The sequence below is a fragment of the Crotalus tigris genome, unplaced genomic scaffold, assembly GCF_016545835.1.
Source record: "Crotalus tigris isolate CLP2741 ecotype Arizona unplaced genomic scaffold, ASM1654583v1 scf7180000018371.15429387391:27106975, whole genome shotgun sequence".
In the NCBI taxonomy this organism is placed as follows: Eukaryota; Metazoa; Chordata; class Lepidosauria; order Squamata; family Viperidae; genus Crotalus; species Crotalus tigris.
Genome location: NW_024096970.1, coordinates 3,368,061 through 3,389,342, shown reverse-complemented (window position 1 = coordinate 3,389,342; position 21,282 = coordinate 3,368,061). Strand labels below are relative to the sequence as shown.

Genomic DNA, 21,282 nt, shown 5'->3' with positions numbered 1-21,282 from the left:
CATATATAAAATCACATTTTGCAGCTCTTGAAGGTTCACAACAATTATAAAATATCACAGTGAAAATATCCACAGAAAATGCAATTAAAATTAGGTTAAATTAAAATAACACAACCCTCACAGTTCACTCAAAGCCTCAAAGAGGAACCCAGTTTCAACTAGCCTTCTGGAAGCTTATTACTGATGGAACCAATCTTACTTGCAAGGGGGTACCATTCCAGAGGAACAGGTTGTCATGTAAAAACAATGTCTCCACACCCCAACTTCGAGCTCGACCAGCAGTTTCTCTTGAGAAAGACACCTTAGATCAGTTATATGCAATTGGAGGAGACACTGCCGAAGGTGCTATGCCATGTATAATTTTATAGGTTAAAACTAGCTTTTTGAACTGATTCTGGAAGCCTACTGGCAACCAGTGCAAGGCCCACAGTACCACTGTTGCACAAACACACTATTCAATACCTATGACACATAGGTTTCTACATCTTGCACAGCTACAGGTTCTAAGTGGTCTTCAAACCCCATGAGGAATGCATCATGATGAGGGAATGATTCTCTGTAGCAACTGCTCCAGATCACAACAGTCAGAGTGAGCAAAAGTCTTCTGGGCACAACCTCTACTTGCTTTTACAGAAAACCAGAAGCACCCTTCCTGTAAGCCCCCCCCCCCCAAGTAACAGATTCGTTCTCTCAAGAGTAGTGCTACCTCTTTCAAGAAAGACTACTGAAAATGATAGAAGGTGATGGACAAAAAGCAACTGGTGTTCAATTTTAGCCCATTTTCTCTCATCCAGACTCTGATAGCCTCTAGACAAAACCTTCCAGGCATTCCCCACTGGGCCAAGAGTGGTAATGTATAATTAAATATAATCAGCAAGCTGACCAGACCTCATCCCAAATCTCCATATGCCCCTCTCATGTAAATATTAAAGAAGGGAGGGTAGCACCTCCCAAGCCCATCTCTCATCTTCTCCTCCCAACAAATACAACCACCTTCTGAAGGAGCAAAACCTCTGTCAAACAGTAGCCACAATTGTTGTAGATGCTTCAGAAAGATACCAAGATGGCATCAAAGGCTACTGTGAGGTCTGAAAGGACCAGGTGGTGCGCTGCCCCATCTAAATTTCAACAATGGTTATTGCCTCTGCGTATCATCATCATAAAAATATTCATTTTTATTCTTCCTCCGCCAATGCTCTAGGAATTGCTTATGTTACCTCTTTCCTGGAGCATTCAAGGAGCAGCGCACCATTACTTTACAGAAAGAGATTGCTTAAGAGACAATTTCTTTTAGACTCCAATCTCCTCCTAATGCTAAACAGGTAATTGCTAGATTACTGGCAAACTTCCCCCAGAGTCCTTTGGAAACTCTCCAGATCCATCAGTCATCTTCAGTTCTGCAGATATCTTAGGTGGCAGTTAATTTCATTTGGACCAGGAAGAAATTAAGACACACAACGTGGTAGAGGTACTGTCCTCCATATTCAGATAGCCCCATAACTGCACAACAAGGAAGCTACATAATTCCACAACTTCCCTGAAACCCCAAAACTAGAAAAAGAAAAGATCCAAATAATAACTAGTTCTGTCCATGTGTTGGGCCAATGATTACTTGGGATGAGCCCATGAGGCAATGAGCTTCATGGCTATACCCATCTGTGTCACAAGTCACTGGGAGTTGGGCAGCATATAAATTAATACATTTATTTTTTTCTGTTCATAACAATGTCCCACAGGTGCTTCTCAAAAGACAACTGGACTTTCCCAGTTTCCTCCTTTGAAAACCATTTCACTTCTCATCCAAGAAGCTCCTCAGTTCAGAGTATAAAAGAAACATGGTGCTGGACAGCTGGGATTCATCTCCATTTTATCAGGACAAAAAACTCTTGGGAATCTCAGATAAAAGAGAATCTCCTTTTTCTGTTCTACCTACTTAGTAGACAAGCAGACCCTTTTGCTTGCTGATAAATACAGAAGAATTTATTGAAAAAAAAAAAAAGGAATGGGCAGGAGGTACAAATGGCTGTAGACTCTGCTGTTGTTTGGAAAGGTCTCATTGTCCTGTGAATAAAATATAATATTTTGAAACTCTCTTCTTTCTTTTGGTCCAGTTACTTCTTCATTCACTCTTCATTGTTCTCATTTTCTCTTTTCGTCTCCTTCTCTGGAAAATTATTTTTTTCTTCTTCCTCATCCCCATCTGACTTCCCCCTTTTTTTCTTTTCTGCTATACAGTATTTTCTGACAATTTCTGAAAGCAATTTTTATATTTAGGAATGGTTTGTATATGCAGAGTAGGATCATGAATTTTATAATGAAATACCTTACATTAAAGGAAATTAAGTTTAATACGTTGTTATTTTGGTCTAGTCTTCTCCTTTTTTTTTATTGAAAATTTTTTAAAAACTTACAAAGACAGAAAAAAAACAATAACAACAACAACAAAAAAACAAAACAATACAACCCTCCCCCAACCCCTCCCAAACCACCCCCTCCCTCCCCCCCCCAGCTTCCCAGAGCAGAATATAGGCTTAATTAAAAAAAATTAACAAAATTGTAAGATAATTAAAAATAAAATATATATGAAAAAAGAATTATAATCCTTAAAAAGAGAAAGTATTTAAAAAAGAAAAACAAAGAAAAGAAAAAGAAAAAATAAAGTTTTTATACAAATTATAAAAAAACTAAATGATATTTTTTCAAATCCAATTTAAATTGTATGAAATTTATCCATTTTTCCCATACAGCAAAAAATTTCTCTTGCGTTTGCTCTTTTAAGAAAGCCGAAATCTTTGCCATTTCCGCCAAGTAAGATACTTTAAAAAACCACTCTTGCAAAGTAGGCAAAGATTCCTTCTTCCAGTATTGACCTACTAACAGCCTTGCGGCTGTAATCAGATTCAACATCAATATAACCTCCTTAGCATCACAATCAGTAACAATACCAAGCAAAAACAATTGTGGAGTAAATTTTACCCTCTTTCTAAAAATTCTCTGAATGTTCCACCATATCTTAATCCAAAAAGCTTTTATATTTTTACACGACCACCAAATATGATAATAAGTGGCATCCAGGCAGCCACATCTCCAACATTTAGGCTGTAAGTCAGGATACATGAGAGACATCTTTTGTGGATCAAGGTGCCATCTGTAAAACATTTTATAAAAATTCTCCCTTAAATTCTGGGCTTGTGTAAACTTAACATTTCTCACCCAGATAGTTTCCCAGGTATCCAGTAGAACTGGTTCACCAAAATTCTGCGCCCATTTAATCATACAGTCTTTAATTAATTCTGATTCTGAATCCAGTTCCACTAGCACCCCATAAATTCTCTTAATGTGAGTTTGTCTTTGATCCTTTACTTGCTTAAAAAGATTTTCATCTTCTCTAAGCAGCCTAAATTACGGTCCATCTTCCATCTATCTACTAATTGTCTATATTGAAACCAAGAATAGGTAATATTTTCATGTACTAGGTCTTCCAAAGATTTTAACTGCCAATTTTGACCATCCCATCTAAGTAATTGTGTATAAGACACCGTATCCATTTTAACACCTCTCTTTATCCCCTCTATCGCATGCCAAGGTATAGCCCATAATGGTATTTTAAAATCACTTTTATAATATTTCCTCCAAACCCTAAGTAAAGAGATCCTTATAATATGAGATTTAAAGGCCCAATCCACTTTTTTATTAAATATTAAATAGGCATGCCAACCAAAAAGTAAATCCCATCCCTCCAATAGTCTTCTCCTTTTGTTAGGGAGAGAAAAATATCGAGGGTATGAATACATATTCATCTATGGTACTTTTGAAGAGTCGAGTCAACTAAGTATAAAAATAGAAGCTAATGTCCACAGTCAGCGAGGAATCTGGAGCTAAAAGGAGATTGTATATTTCATTCAGGAAGAAAACAATCTTGTTTCAAATCAAGCAGAAATTATTTTGAGAAAAAAAAAAGATAAAGGTTTTAGTGTGGCCTTCAGAGTCCCCATCTGAATAGCACTGAAAATCTATGGGAGATCTCAAGGACAAATGTACAAAAGTTCCAAGAATATTTCTGAATTAGCAGAATTTGTAAAGAAGAGTGGGAAAAATGCCAAAAGCTAGAACAGAAACCTCAGATAAGAGCTGTTTATTTCGGCTAAAGGCGTGTTACAAAGTTCTAATTGAAAAGCTATCAAAAGTTTTTTTATGTGCTTATATTCATTGTTTTCTTAATCTAAATCGGTAAATAATTCCACACAAATAATACAGATCCATTCAAATTTCCAGAAAGATGTCACATTTAACTTTGTAGCATGGAGAGGGTATACCAGCTTCCAGTCACCTAAGAATTCGCTGAAATATACAAATTAGGGATGCCTAATATATTCAAAAAGAGTTCGTTCTAGTTGTAAATTAAAATACACAACACAAGACACTTAGGATGCTCGGAGTTCTCCAGACTCCTGGATATGATCCTAAGAAACCCCTGAAAGAGTGCAGTCAACCCATAATTTTTATGGAACAGAAATGGAAAAGTATTGAAAACCTAAGGGAGCAATTAGTGCAAATATACAGATAGCTCTCAACTTGCTACAATTGAGCCCAACATTTCTGTTGCTAAGTGAGACAGCTGTAAAGTGAGTTTTGCTCCATTTTATGATCTTTCTTGCTACAGTTGTTAGGTGAATCGCTGCAGTTAGTAATGTGGTTGTTAAGTAAATCTGGCTTCCCTATTTTGCTTGTCAGAAGATTGCAAAAGGTGATCACATGAGCCCCTGGGCACTGCAACTCTCACAAATGTCAGTCAGTTTCCTAAGCACCTGAATTTTAATCATGTGACCATGAGGATGCTGCAACGGTCGTGTGAAAAACGGTCACAACTCACTTCTTTCAGTGCCATTGTACCTTTGAACAGAAATGGAAAAGTATTGAAAACCTAAGGGAGCAATTAGTGCAAATATACAGATAGAGTTCACTAAGTGAATCTTGTAAGTCAAGGACTACATTACTTATATAAATTAGAAATTTAAGTTTGATTAAATTTAGCTTGAAATCTTGCTCTGGACCACTTTTCTAACATTATCCTCTCTTCTCCCATCTCCAGCATGTCAGAGTTAGGGTAGAGGAAAAGACTTCAGTCAGAAACAGCTTGTGCATTCATGCTAAAAGGTTTTTGGCTGCCAGCAAGATGCTGGCTAAAAGTGTCGGCTGAATCCCTTACCCATGGCTAAGGTTGGAGGGGAGATTTCCACAGAAAAGTTCATTGAGGAAGCGAAGCTTTAATGATCTGTTTCCAAAACTGACTTGGGAGCAGGGGGAAGGAGATAACAAATCTCCCCTTAAAATAAACATCTCTGCTTTTTAAATAATACATACAAATTTGCAAATGGCTGGCTCAGGAATTCTGGGAGTTGAAGTCCACGAGTCATAAAAGAGCCAAAGTTGTCTACCCCTGCACTAGATCAAATATACTTGAAATACTAAAAAATGTTAGCAGTATGGTATACATAAAAATTGTGAGGGGCAAGCAAGCAGATCCAGATGTGAAATGTTCAAGTTAACTATTGTATTCTACCTATAACAGAAGAATTTCTCCACATTGCTCACCCTCTCTTGGGTACAAACAGATAAAGTCACATGACATTGGGGACGGGGCCATCCTAGGGCTCTTGCAGCTGTGCAATGACTCGAGGCTAACTCGCCACTTGATCCCTCCCACTTGCCTGCTGTGGATTTCCCAACACAAATAAATTAATGATATACTTTTTCTAAAGTTTATGTCTTCAAAAATAATTCCTGCAGTATTTGCAGCGATAACATCTTTAAATGATGTTTTTCTAAAATTTAAAACACCAATATATTCTCCATTGTGACACATTCTGATATGAAGAGATCTGATTTTTTACAGAAAGACCTAGGGTTCAAACTGCAACTTATCCAAGAACTGCAATTTATCCAGCAATAAATATGAACAAGTCCTTAGCTAGGGGAAATACTGTTGTTTACTGTTTGGAAATGCTAAATAGACCATTTATCTAACAGACCCCCTCATCACCATCTTTGTCTGCTGATTTCTACCCAATTCATTTGATAAATTTTGCCTGATATTCTTACTTCTTGCCTCATGTTCATTTCTTTCACATTATCCTATAGATCAGGGCTTTTCAACCAGTGGTACGGGTACCACCTGTGGCACATTGGCATATGGCAGGTGGTACACGACCATCTTAGAAAAGTAGCGGTGGAGGGGAATGAACTGAACCGGTGGCAGCACCGCACAAGCCTGAGAGAGAGATGGCTGGAGCTGCAGGGCTGTCAGAGTTCAGTGGAAGCGCCAGGATCAGTGCTGCTTTCCAGTTGATCGGCGCTTCTTTGGGGCTATCAGGGTTCAATGGAAGCGCCAGGATCAGTGCCAGGCTCCAGCTGGAGCTCGACGCTGATCCTGGTGCTTCTGCTGAGCCCTGAAGAAGCGCCGATCAGCTGGAATGTTGCAGCATCTCCAGGGTCTTGTGATTTACATTCAGATGCTTGGCAACTGATTCATATTTATGATGGTCACAGTGTCCCAGGGTCATGTGAAGTGACCAAAACCTGCTGCAACCACCCAGCAGACGGGGGAATAAAAACCAAACACCCCCACCCCACCCCGCTGCCAATCCTCAACAGAAATGCTCACAACAATGAAAATCTTGGACAGGAGGAAGAGCGCCACCGGGTGGGCAGGCAGGTGTCTTGCTTGGCTGTGGCTTGGGGGGGGCGCTTTTTTCAGTGCTATTGTAACGTCGAACAGTCAGTAAGCGAACTGTTGTAAGTCAAGGACTACCTGTACTTTATCACTTTTTTCTTTTGGGGGGAGGGGGATAATCAAGTTTTTAACACCTTGCTAGGCACTCAGATATTGCCATATCCTAAAAGTGGTACAATGGGTGAAAAGGTTGAAAAGACCTGCTATAGATTAATGTTTAATCAATAGATATTAATCTGGAAGAGGCTTCTGATGTTTTCCTCTGTCTAGTCTAGTACTAGGGAGCAAAACTTGCAGGTTTTCACCAGAGTCCTGAAAAGAAATGTTAAAAGCAACTAGAATAAGTACAGCATAACACAAAAATCTGAACTATTTTCTTCAGATTACAGTATGACTCTGCCACCTTCTGGCAAAGACCTCTTTGTAAGGTTCAGGATACTACCTTCCACATATTAAAGATAGAACAATCCCAAACATTGTGTAGAATCTGTACATTCTTGGGGACACAACAATGAACAGTGTTACTCAGGTAATAGTAATACATCACTTAAGTATATTTTAAGTTGTAGAACAGTGACAGCTGAGTTTTTTTTCTATCAAACATTGGTAAATTGTTATTAGCAACTTTTCCCAAGTAACTTTATTTAGGAACTGAATATAGGTTGCAGATCAATTTGGGATTGGAGTACTTCCCATGAAAATATCTCAATCAATAAAATGTTCTAAGTTTAATTGCACTGCGGAGAATAAAAATATCAATAAGTTTCTTATTTATAACTTGAATGTCATCAAGTAATCATTACTATTTCTGATACTCAGCCTTGTCGTTTTGTCTTATCTTCTTAGTCTCAGCCTCTTAGGCAGGGGTGTCAAACTCGCAACGTCACATGACGTATTGTGACGTATTGTGACTTTTTTCCCGTTGCCGCCAATAGGATGGACGTGGTTTCGGCATGACGTATCCGGTCCGCGGGCCGGCAGTTTGACACCCCTGCTCTTAGGCATGAACTGGGATTATTAAATAACATAGTTTACAATCAATTGTTGCAATCAAATTCAGAAAAATCATTTGAACCAGACACAAAAACTGCTACAAAAATGCTTAATGGCAGAACTTTACCTTTGAGAATATGTGTTTTGGGCTGAGGTTGTACCCCTTAAGACCTTCATGTAGTTTCTGCAGGCACCGCATGACTTTTTGCTGCTGTTCATCATTCCTCAGCTGCTCCACTTTGGTAAGAAATTCATAATGTTCTAAAGGTCCATTGCAAAGCAATAAGGCTTTCGAATTAGCATCTGCTAGACCACCAGCAGCGGCTTTCTCTGCTACCTGAACTGTATATGCTGTATGACATGAGAGAAACATTTATTTACTTTTAAAAAAGAAGAAGAAGAAGGAGAACTAAGAGTCAGCCTTATGCTTCTATAATAAGTTAGTGGGCTGAAATGAGAAATGCTGGTCAAATCCCTTGGACCACAAAGCTCACTGATTTATTTTTATCCCACCTTTATTGTTTTTATAAATAACTTACAGCGGCAAACATACTTAATACACTTTCCTTCTCCTATTTTGTCCACAACAACAATCCTATGAGGTGGGTTGGGCTGAGAGAGAGAGTAACTGGCCTAAAGTCACCCAGTTGGTCTTCCTGCCTAAGGCAGGACTAGAATTCACAATCTCCTGGTTTCTTGGCCAAGACCTTAATCACTACACCAAACTGGCTCTCTTAATATTATCAATGATGATTTTGGGATAGTCATTATTTTTTCCAATGCTTCTTAAATTAACCTTGGCAGCTTGAAGATGGGTGGACTTCAGTTCCCATAATTCCCTAGCTGTGCTGGCTGGGGAATTCTGGAAGTTGAAGTCTACCCATCTTCAAGCGGCCATGTTTGAGGAACACTATCTTCTTAGTCCAATTTACTCCCCATTAACAGATAATTTGTGAGCCTTGTGCAGCATTCAGAAGAACATGAGACCTAAATAATAAAATTTATTATAAACTTTGTTTCTATTCCAAGGCTACTTTCTACATATGACTTAAACACACATACGGAACACCCATCACCTTCAGTATGTGCAATATAAAATAATACACAGTGTTAACGTGGCCAGAAACCTCTGCACAGATTTCTGATGTGTTTTCCATGAACACCACAAGCAGGCAAAGCAAAAAGGGTTTTCAACGCTTAACATTACTAAATGCATGTTCAGCGGCACTACAATTCATCAGTCTCGCTTTGATTTCAGATCAACATGTACAACTGCAGATCAATATCCACAATGCATGCCGTCCTTCATTGGGCCATTGAGATGATACTTTCTATGACATCACAAGATAGGGATTAACACATAAATATTAATATTCTATGTATTATTAGAAAACAAACTTTTTCATATAAAAGTAAAGGTTTCCCCTATCCAGTTGTGTCCGACTCTAGGGAGCAGTGCTCATCTCTGTTTCCTAGCCAAGGGAGCCAGCACTATCTGAAGACACTTCTGTGGTCATGTGGCCAGCATGACTTTACGCCAAGGCACACAGAATGTTTTTACCTTCCCACCAAAGTGGTACCTATTTATACACTTGCATTTGCATGCTTTGGAACTGCTAGTTGAGCAGGAGCTGGGGCAAATAACAGGAGCTTACATCGTATGGCATCTGTGTCTCAAAACCGGGCTGCCAGCTTTCCATTCTTGTTTTGTTGTTCTCTCTTCTATAGACAGAAAGGATGTAGAACACTACAGGAGCCCCAAAGTTCTTCAGATTCTTTTCTAGATCTTCAAAAGCCATAGTGCAGCTATTGTTTGCAGATTTCTTCTCCCCCACCAACCCAGTAAGAATGACCAGGAAAAATAACTGGTCTTTCTAAGCTTTGGCAGCTATTCCTCAACATCCATCCTTCTGACAATAAAGCTACCAAGGTAAAAACCACTGGTTCCTTCCTATACTGGAGAAAATTGTCCTCTCACAAATCAGCGCATTGCAAGTCCATAAAGAGAATGGCCCAAATATTCATTGAATTGGAAAGGAAGGAGGGAAAAGCCTAGAACAATGTTCTCAACCTTTTCTTCATCACAGACCCCTTTAAATACCTTTTGTGGTCACGGACTCCCAAGACTTAACTCAAGTTTTAAATCATAACATTTCTTCAAACCTTCATGAACAGACCCCTTGTGACATCGTGGTCTCTCAGGGGTTCACAGACCACAGGTTGAGAACCACTGGCCTAGAATTTAAACTGAGTAGTATAAACTAATTATCATATGAGGACTTTGATTTCTGTATAATACAATGTTTATGTTCTGTATGCATGCAGATTCACTCATCTACAATAAAGAGATTAATCTTGCTAACCATGCCTGTGCACCTCCTCATCAATAAGTAAATATCTGAATAAGGAGTTAAAAGCCTAGAGAGCTGAGATGATTAGCTATCTCTGTGTGCAGCTTGACCTTAGTTGCATCATCTATGCTGTTCAAAATTCTACCTACTTGCCTCCTTTTCAATTGGGAATCTTGATGCTGCCTGCTTCTCCTGCTAGAGATCGAAATAGCTATTCTTCCAGAGATTAAGTATCACTTCTGAATATCATACTCCTGATGGTCATTCTCATCCACTGGTTGGTTCTGCTCTTTCTGTTCTTGCTTCCTGTACCAGCTATCTCTGCTATTTATGTCCCCCCAAACTTCACTCCTTTGTGCTAAAGTATAGCCATTTTTAATTCTAATTTGTTCCTTTGAGCACTACTACAGTTTTTATTTCTTACATATATACACCAAGTATTTTTTCAAATTTTTAGTATGACAGAACTGTCCCTACTCTGGTAAGCAGCTAGTGAGAACAAAGGAGAGGGGAAAGGAATTAGTAGAAAAGGAGAGAATAACAAAGAGACAGGCACATGCTGAATAAATTAGATTATGGAGTAGAATGACACTACCTTTAACTCTTGCTCTTCTCAGAATAAGAATGCATCTTATAATTGCCACTGAGGTATTAAGTTTGGCTGGCTGGGGAATTCTGGGAGTTGAAGTCCTCACATCTTAAACCTGCCAAGGTTGAAAAACACTGTACTAGATGTAAACTAATTCTGCAATTTCCCATATTCTTAAGCAAGAAGGCATATTCTGAATCGGCTAACACTGACGCAGATACATCTGAAGTGTGAAAGATTCTGACATACGCACCCGAATCTACCTTTTATAAATTCCACATAATTTAACATGCATTCTTATTTTAAAATCTAGAATCCTATGAGCAAACAGATTATGTAGGATGGAATTCAGCCTGTCCAAAGTTTGGCTATGGTAGGCAAGAAAATGAATCTGTTATCTAAAAAGTTTCCCTGTGTGACAAGTTAAATATAATTTTGAAGATTTGTAAATATTATTCTACACTGGTGCAAATTAAAATTAACCAATAGAAAAGCAAAACATTATCCAAGTCAGTTATAGCGCATATTTCCTAGAGCATTGTCTACTAGCAAAACTAGTGTTAACTTCAAGACAAAAAACATACATGCAAATACCAAAAATGTTATTTTCACTCCATAATCACAATATGCACTGAAACTGAATTATAGCACATAGGACTTATTGCTATGCTTGCAAATTTATAACTTCCAAGAAGGTTTTTAATATGCATCCCCTGCAACAAAAGATGCTTGAATATATGTATTTATCACCTGTGTATATAATCTGACAACTGTTAACTTTGACAGTTCACCAAAACAGCTGCAAAGTACATCTATATTTTGTGAAAAATTTTAATTGATAAGAGCATTTTTCTGTACATCATTTTTGTGACAGTAAAGTACAAGCTGCAGAATCCATCAGTGTAACGCTTTTCAACATTGGGAACTTCACATTTGTCAGTAAGGTTTACTGATGAGTCTTCAGTGGAAGGGGTTATTTTTTTTTTCCCGCATCTCAATCAATTCTGGGCCATACAGAATGAACAGCACTCAGGATCCAGAACAAATCTCTTGTACTGATACTCAGCCTTATTAGAGATAAACCAGCAGTTCCTGGTGTTCAACCAATCTACTCTTTTGCCATTAAGACAATACCTCCACAACTATAAAGGTAATGGCTATTAAAAAATAATCCACAAAGAGCTCTGCATGTTTTGACATCAATGTTCAGTCCATACCCAGAAGTATTTATTTTACTCTACTTTGTCACAAAGTCAACATTATACAGCATATTAAAACATAATGGTTTGCTTGATCCTCCTGGTTTATGTGTTAAACTTTGATTCACTGATGTTAACATAACTAAATTTGTATAAGGCAGCATCTGGAAGAGCTTTGAAAAACCATCCTGAAGTAGGGTTTTCTCTTTGCTGGGGACAAAAGAAGGATATGTACAACATCCTATTGGCAAATTGTATATAAAGAGACACTTCTCAGGGAATAATCGGTACACACCAACAAATATTTATCTTCTTTAAATCAGCTCTCCATTACAAATGAGAAATAAAATTGAAGAACATCCCTAAAGGGGCATAAAATCCTTAGGTCAGAGGTCTCCAACCTTGGCCACTCTTAAGACTTGTGAACTTCAACTCCCAGAAATCCCCAGCCAGCCTTAGGCCTGAGATCAAACAACTCTCTGCCTTAGGCCGTATGTTTTAAAATCGAGAGAGCTAGCAGAACGGCCTTTATTCTTAACTTTTTCAGCATTCACAGACATTCCAGAACTTTAAAACACGCTGGACATTCCTCTTCGGAACACGCGTCACACTTCCCGAAAAGCCGGTGCCGGGAGATTCAAGTGCAGGAAAGAAAACCGAGCCGCTTTAACTCGCTACCCGCAGTGCTGAGACTCCTTTGACAGTCACGGCCAGGGCTTGAAACGAGGGGAGCCGTTTGACAGCTGACCTTCCAGCTGAGCCCTATTCCTCCCTACAGATTGCGAGCCAACATCCTGCGTCCTAGACCCAAATGCCACTAACCTTTCCGCGGGGCCCAGCATGTTAGGACGAGAGCGGCGGGTCGAATGGCAGCTTTTATCAAGCGGCGCCCAGTAACCAAGGGCGACACGGGAGCCGCCATCTTGACGTGCTGCCTTTCCCCCCTCCTCTCCTCCTCCCCCTCTTTTTTGAAGATAACTTTATTGGCAGCAAATACAGCCGCTCCGCCAAAGCCTCCTTTCTCAGCCTGGCTGATTCCATTCACCTTAAACCAGAGACTCGCCCTTTACATGGACTACGAGCTCCAAAATGCAGCACGTGACTCCGCTCAAAAGAGTCTGCAGGCGGCCGGATGCAAAAGGCATGCTGGGAAATGTTGTATTTCTGCTGTGTTCAATCGGCCGGCTGCGATTCTGTGATTTTGCCGGCTGTATATTGGTTTGGTATGAACCACAACTGCATTGTTTTAATACGTAATGTTTATGATCTCATATCCCTCTGAGTCCGTGAGAGAGCATATCGATTGAGGGCTTACCATTCTTAACACGCGTATAACTTGGCATGTATTGAATATTACGTGCAGATGTACTACGGTACTAACGAGTAATTCCAATATTTTATATCCGATTTACTCCCAACAGAAAATAATTTCTCTGGTGGGGCTTCAGCGTCTAAACATGCCCTGCAGATTTCTTCAGACTTTAAGTCTTGTCAGTAAGACTTGTACACAGTGATTGCATTTAACTTTATGTATGCAGGGACCAATCTATGACTGTTTATCATACTGAAAGTCCTGTGGTGGGTGAACCTAGTTAGCGTGTACAATTCTGTGAATATCATGCAAAACAAGCCCTATATGTGAAATGAACTATACGGTAAGTCTTAATATCAATATTGATGTATAGTGTTTCAGTATAATCCATCTTTCTTTGATCTTCTTTGAATCAGTTGTTGTCTATGCACTGGCAAGTTTTAGCGGTTTGGAATCTTCTTTTGATTTCAGAGATCTTTTGGACCACTTTTCCTTTCCTGACTGTTTCCATCTTCAATATCTTTACAGATGTTGTTGCAATACTGCTTCATGAGTCTTCCAATGTGATGGAAAGTAGTAAGGAGATGGATTCCCAGGAGGCAGGTGGTGCATTCCAGAGGAGTAAAAAGCAACTCAGTGTAGATGTTATGTGTGAAAGAAAGCAAATGAAGTCAAGATCTTCTCTAATAGTTTGCAGAGTATATGGTAGACCAGGGGTATCAAACTGGCGGACTGTAGGCTGGATGCGTTACACACAGGCCACGCCCACCCTGGCTCTGCAAAGGCAAAAAAGTCACAATACATCACGTGACACGATCGATTTTGACACCCGGGTGGTAGATGCAGGTAGTAAAGTGCTCAGTTTGGCATGTTTTTGTCTACAGGTATGAAACAATAACAAAATAACCCATCTTGGGTTTTTTGGTTTTGGGCCTGATATCAAACAACTCTCTGAAACTCTTCCTTAAGGTCCTTCCTGAGATCTTTACCTTCCTTTGCTTTCCTTTTCCTTCTCCTTCTCCTCCTCCTCCTCCACCTTCTAGTTTCCTTCTGTCTCTTCATCTTCTGTCCCTTTTCACATTTATCTTTAGCTGCTTCCTTAACTTCATTCAATAGTTCAGGATTTCAATGTGATTTGTGATTTTTTTCCCTTGAAAATGGAAGGTAGATGCTCAAAATCATAGTGATTGGCTTTCTTATTTTTCTTTAGCTTAGTAGGAGTTTACACATGAACAGTTTGTGATCTGTTGCACAATCAGCAGCTGCCCATATTTTTGATGCTTTTACTAAACTCCTTCACCTAATTTTAGCAATAATGTCAATTTGATTTCTATGTACAGTACTCCTCTGGTGGATATCATTTTTTTTTCTGTCTGGAGATGGTAACTATGAACAAATCATTACAGTGGAAGAAGTTAATAAATTAGCTTCCTGCTTTAGTCTTGTTTTCTAATCTAAGCCATATAGCTACATATTCATCCTTAATATTTCTAACTTTGGCATTCAGTCTCCAGTCACAAAAGAATGGAGGCCTTTGAACTATGGTGCTGGAGAAGACTCCTGCGAGTCCCTTGGACTGCAAGGCGTTCAAACCAGTCAGTCCTAGAAGAGATCAACCCCGACTGCTTTTTAGAAGGCCAGATCCTAAAGTTGAAACTCAAATACTTTGGCCACCTAATGAGAAGGAAGGACTCACTGGAGAAGGGCCTAATGCTAGGAAAGATTGAGGGCAATAGAAGAAGGGGACAACAGAGAATGAGGTGGCTGGATAGAGTCACTGAAGCAGTAGGTCTGAATTTAAATGGACTCCAGAAGATGGTAGAGGACAGGAAGACCTGGAGGAACGTTGTCCATGGGGTCGTGATGGGTCGGAGACGACTTCGCAATTAACAATAACCAGTCACAAGCAACACATCTTGCTTGCATGTTCTGTCAATACTGTATATTATGTAGTATTTCCATTCATTGTATTAGTTAAAAATGACATATTTTTAATTAGTGAATAGTGACTGTATTCTGTGAGCATGATTTTAAAATTAAGAGCTTTACTATCTCATTGATTTCAGTGAAAATTAAATGCACTCTTAAATTTACAATAAAGCCAAGAAATCTTAAGCCTGATTAATTTTGTGAACTCTGTCTCCTATTCTTTTTCTAACATCACTTATTTAGCTAGAAATGGAAAAAGGATATAACTGAAGTACATTAATAATCTAAATAAAATTTAGAACAATAGGATTCAGGATTATGTTACAAAACATAAAATGTATATTATTTATTGTATAAATGTACACATAGGTACTTCAATGAGACTTGCTTAAAGGTAGATACAAGATTATACTGTTAGTAATTGTATCAAATAACATTTTTTATATGATTTAAAAATAGCTTTCTTTTTTGTATTCTTTTTTGAGCTTTAATGAGTTAGCTCACTCTCAGATGTTAAATTCATCAACACCTGGACCCATTTAACAATGAACTCCAGTGTGCAAATCACTATGAATTGCACAGACATCTCAAAAAGACATTGCATATTTGCTAAAAACAATATTTTTAGATACCCGAACAGAGAATAAACAACTTTGGCAAAAAGTGATTTAAATAACAAATAACTTCTCTCTATAAACAGCTTAGCTCCTTGAGAACAATGAATAAACCAGGAGACAAGAGTCTTTTTTCCTCTCCTTGCATTATTAACTCTCATCACGATATGAATGGGTGAAATGTCAGGAATAATTGGAGAAAATCACAGCATAATCTTCGGCAAAAACTTCTGATTTATTTAAATTGTCACTACTCATTCTTAATAAATCCTTTCTTTAACCTTTTGATCTGCAAAAGGCTAAAAACTGAATGTTTGTGGTGTTGATGCGCATCTGCTTTTCATACACAACTGCATATTTTTGCATGCTGAACACATAGTCCTTATCGTGAACCCCTTTGCTCAGGCATTGACATGACCCTTCTGACATAGCTCCAATCACAGTGCTAGGAAATTCATATCAGACATGATACTGGCTAAATATAGAAATGAAACTAAAGAACAGACTGAGAATAAGTATGTCATCTTATCGACGTTTACTTTTTCTTCTCTACATCTTTTCACCGCAAGTGCCAGTTTTTAATTGTGCATCCGTGAGAATGATACACATGCATGACCCAGCTGTACCAAGCTTTTCCACACCAAAGGAAATATTGTCAAGAGCACAAAATTGAAATTCAAGGGAGGGAGGTCACATTGTTTTTCGATGGCCTAGCCCTATTGGCTATGTGTTCAGTGAATCCCAGGGAGACATATGTATAGATATTGTTATTTATATTCTATTGTATACTTTATTGTATATTGTAATTCTGCACATGGAAAGTAAATCCTATGTAAATTTGTCAAATTTCATTTTTATTTCCAATCATTCTGTAGCCTATTTGATGGTCAGAGAAGTAGCATGTTACATTAGAGAGAGTTGTGAAATTTAGAAGACTAAGAATGCTATCATAAAATGGTATTGTAGATTGTAGTTCATTTGATAAGACACATTAAATATTATCCTGGCATATTTCTATATCCATTGTTGTGACCGTGAAGGGCAAACAGTAAACACTGCAGTCAAAAGGATACAAAATTGGTTGAGACACTAATAATTATTTATAGATATGGCCTTTAATAAGACAGATGTTGAATACAAGATATATTCTTTCCAACAATCTCATAAGGGGCCTATCAGGTTCCATAGTAGGTTGTATAAACAACTTACAAATTTGGCTGTTTATACTGATGCTTAACAGTGTGCGAACCATTTTGAATTTTCAACATTTCTGCATAACTATGACCTAAGTCAGTGATGGCGAACCTTTTAGAGACCAAATGCCCAAACTGCAACCCAAAACCCACTTAGTATTTCTGGGTGCCGGGTGGGCGTGGGCCGCTGGGTGGGGGTGGCCCACTGGGTGGGCGTCGCCTCTGCTGCCCAGATCTATGCCTCCAGAGCGATTTCGCGCCCCCCACGGTCAAGAGAGAGCAAGAGCGCAGGCACATGTGGAGAGGCAGAGGGGAGCAGCCTGGCCCGGCCTCCCTCTGGGGCAATGGCGCGTGTGCCCATAGGGACAGCTCCGTGTGCCACCCGTGGCACCCGTGCCATAGGTTCACCACCACGGACCTGTTATATTCTCCACACAGGCTCTAAAACTAGATAAAGAGACATCTGCTTAACCTAGCACATCGCAAAATCCCGATTCTTCTGTATGCCGACGAAGCAGTCATTATTTCACAAACTCCTGTAGGACTGAAAAGAGCAATTACGGCAACACGTGGCTACTGCAGACAGAACAAGTTGGTCCTTAACTTTGATAAATCAAAAATTTTAGTTTTTGCTAAAAGACCCAGCCAATACTCCTGGAAAATAGAAGGACATAATTTGGAACAGGTTAGAATATTTAGATACCTTGGGGTGGTTTTCCACTTGCAAGGAACATGAAAGGCACACCTGGATCATACATTGCAAGCAGCCAATAGGTCCCTAAATGCAATCAAACATTACTTTTACACAGGCGGAGGTCAATTAGTACCTGCTGCCTTAAAACTTTTCAAGGCCAAAACATTGGCGCAAATTCTATATGGGGCACAAACAGGAATCCTTGCAAAGAAAAACTTGCTGGAAACCATACAATCCAAATTCTTCCGAGCTATCTTAGCTGCACCCAAAGGAACCCCAAATGCCCAATTAAGAATTGAGACAGGCATGCCCCAAATCCAGGTAAGAGCCTGGAAGATGATGATCATTCACTGGCTTAAAATGCATTTCTTTCCAGAGGGACTGTCCCCGTTAGTGCTGACTTACAACTTTCCTTCCCCCTGGAAGCAGGCGATAGATCATAAACTGGGCTCTTATGGGCTCTCTTTGATATTCTTAATGTCCCTAGGCTTTGACCAAGCAAAGCAAGTAATATCCAATAGAATAAAGGACATGGAGTTCCAAGAAGAACTAAATAGGTTGTTTAGTAATTAGGGATAGTAATTAGGGATAGAATCAAACAGGGTGTGTGGGAATCGGCAAGATATCTGAATGATCTGACCTTCCCAAAACAAAGAATAGCTTTCTTCAGAGCCAGATTTAACATTCTTCCCTCAGCACTCCTACAGGCAGGTATAAGAGAACACCAATAGCAGAATGGGTATTTATATGCGGTAAAGGAGAAGTTGAAGATATCTCACATGTTTTATTGTACTGTAAGTTATACAGAGTTTATAGGACAGTATATATTCTCCCCTTATTAGAGAGATTGCCAGGGAGGGCAGACAATTTTTATGTAGGCTTTCTCCTCCAGGACTCAAACCATTCTATCACGCATGCAGCAGCAAAATACTGTGTTGCGGCAATGTCCACAAGAAAAAATTGGTTACAGATCTATAGCCGTACTTGTGCCAATTTTTAGGAGACATTATATTTACTCACACACTAATCGGTTATCCACTCACGTAAACTAGGGAGTGACCCTAACATTTTGAGAACATGTATTTTCTTAACAGGGATGTAATTATTTACTATTAATGTTAGTACTAATTATTATTATTATTATTATTATTATTATTATTATTATTTAATATATTGTAAAATGTGATGGCTATTGCTGGTCTACGACCGTAATAAAGCTCTTCTTCTTCTAGATAAAGAGAACCCAATTAAACAAATGCATTAAAAACATTACACTTAATTTTTTTTACTGAGAAAAATACAGGGTCTTTTTGATTGTAACATGCAAATTGTGGAATCTCACAAGGGAGTTTGCCTCATTTTCTGTTATTTTTAGATGTTAAAGTGACTAAGATGTTAACGCAATTGGTTTTATATCTTAAATTAATTATATAGTGTTAGTATGGCTTTGTTTTACTGCTAGTGACTTTCTAACTTCATAAGCAGACAACTTTTTATAAAAGCTTTCAAATTAAACTTATTCAGATGAAATATACTATGCAATAGTGGCGAATATCTGTAGCTCGGGTGTAGGATGAGAATGGAGTTTCATTCTCTGAGCTTGTGGGGTGGTTTCCGAATGTTTTATTATCAGGCTAGGTAATGTCTTCAGCGGAATAAAGGGAAATGTACCGTATTCTAATTGCATTGTCTATTAAAAGGAAAAATTCAAGATATATTTTGTTATTTCCTCTATTCTCAGTATATGTGTATATGGATGTAGATACACACATATCACTTTTTCTTGTATTTTGGTTGGCAGTAAACTGAAGTGTATTTGAACCACAGATTTCAATACTACCAGGACTCATGAAAGTGCCTTTTTGTTTTTTTAATGTAAATATGGAAGAACATCTTTATTGTGGCCAACAGCCAAAATATAATAAAACTCAATAAGCAAATCCTAAATAGTAGAGGGAATTTTAAAGGAAATTTAATTACACTTAAAATAATAGAATCACTTGGGAATAAAAGCAGTCCCAATGACTGGGGAATTTATTTAGATGTGAGGCTATTAATTCTGAATGTGTACCAGCATAAAATGGGCAATATAATATTATGATTTCAATAGCCCTTTGCCACATGGCAAAACCTTAGCCCAAATGGGATGGCCTTTTAGTTCCTTTCTAGGGTACAGTAATCAGCCAACATTTGCAGTACCTTTTTAATACAGAGTTAAGAAAGTAAAAATACATCTTCCACATAGAGTTGAAATATACTAATTTGAGGTGGGTGAGCAGTAGTAGTCATTCATTGCAACTAGAGCATTGATACAATAATTTAATCACGGGGCAAAGTTAGATTCCAGCTAAACTTCTATTAACAGGGATTTCATTGGCATCCTATCCTTGGAATCTATACCTAACTTTTATGATAGACTGATGATAATGTTTATAGATAAGCAGCAGCAATCTTCTCTCTATAGAAAAGTTTGCATCATAGATTGGACCTAGAAATTAGATCAAAAGGTACACAGAGCAAAGTCCATGGTTTAAAAATGTACTTTTCTACCTGATGTTGTAAAATTAGAGCATGAACAAAGAGGGCATAGTCACTTCTAAATCAAATTTTCTGAATTCATCCAATCCAGGAGCATAACAGATAGATGCTGAGGAGGCTGCTAGGCTGGTAGTTAGGTAAAAGTTTCTGATCCCCTTTTTTTAAATATGGGAACTATCGAGGCAGGTCCCATTTAGGAATCAGCACTTTCCAGTGGATGAACCATGTTTCTTGAACGATAGTTTTTTCTTGTATTGAGTTAATTTCTTAGGATGTTTCCTCATGGTGAGTATATCTTGATTCATGTGTAAAGAAAGATTATCTCTAGGACTAGTAAAACAAATATCCAACTCTATTTGGCCTTCCAGCATTTTTGATCAAATGATGATTGGTGAATACAATTGCTTCTTTTTACAAGTTTATTTTTATGCATTACAGTGAGAGCTGATGATAGAAGCTGAATCTGCCAGTTGTAAATAAAAATACCAGCTTTATTTTCACATTCTAAAATGGTGGTTCTAAGCTGTAGCACTTCTTCCACAGTAAATATATCACACATACTTTCTCTTTTTGCTGGGTCAGGCCCAACTCTGATTCATTTCTAGGAATCATGTTAGGCTCAAAATGAATATTTCAAAAGTTGCAATTTTAAGATACTCTGAAAGTGCTCCTTCTCCAAATTGTATATGTAAAAACACTGATTCAGCCCTTTTTTTCTGAATTCTGATGAAAGACTTAACTAAATTTCCTTCCGCAAAATCTGAAGAGTGCTGTATGAGCATGATGAACTTAGCATTCTTTAAAGAGAGGTGTCATAGATGAACTGCGTTCTGTGGGAGTTAATTGTCTTGATAGCAGCTACTCAAAATCATTTTAACAGCAATCAGCATGTGTCACACTTCTGTTGCTTTCCATAAAAGATTTTTAAAGCAGATGGAAAAGAGCACAGTAGGAATCAATTGGCTAGATTCATACATCAATCTAAAGTACTAACTTAGAATACTGGTAGTACATGAAATCAGCCACTGTTTTGCAGTGTGAGGCAACACTACACCATTCATAAACTGGGTTGTGTAAATTATCCAGATGAATTTCTGAATCAAAAGTAAACCTTACTGACTTCCAAGTGAGTGAATA

The 21,282-nt window shown here is 38.3% G+C and overlaps 1 protein-coding gene across 3 annotated transcripts in view; it reads right to left on the bottom strand.

Moving 5' to 3' along the window:
* AFG1L (AFG1 like ATPase) overlaps window positions 1-13,006 on the bottom strand; it is a 60,038-nt gene extending 47,032 nt beyond the window's left edge. Inside the window, exons 1-2 of one of the 3 annotated variants that reach the window (XM_039351144.1) lie at window positions 12,911-13,006; window positions 7,854-8,077 (exon numbers count right to left, since the gene is read on the bottom strand). In XM_039351144.1, the coding sequence (XP_039207078.1) occupies window positions 7,854-7,925 (72 nt within the window). In that variant the 5' untranslated portion in view covers window positions 7,926-8,077; window positions 12,911-13,006. The other 2 variants (XM_039351143.1, XM_039351146.1) reach the window with 2 other exon arrangements.
* Between the last annotated feature and the right edge of the window lie 8,276 nt (window positions 13,007-21,282).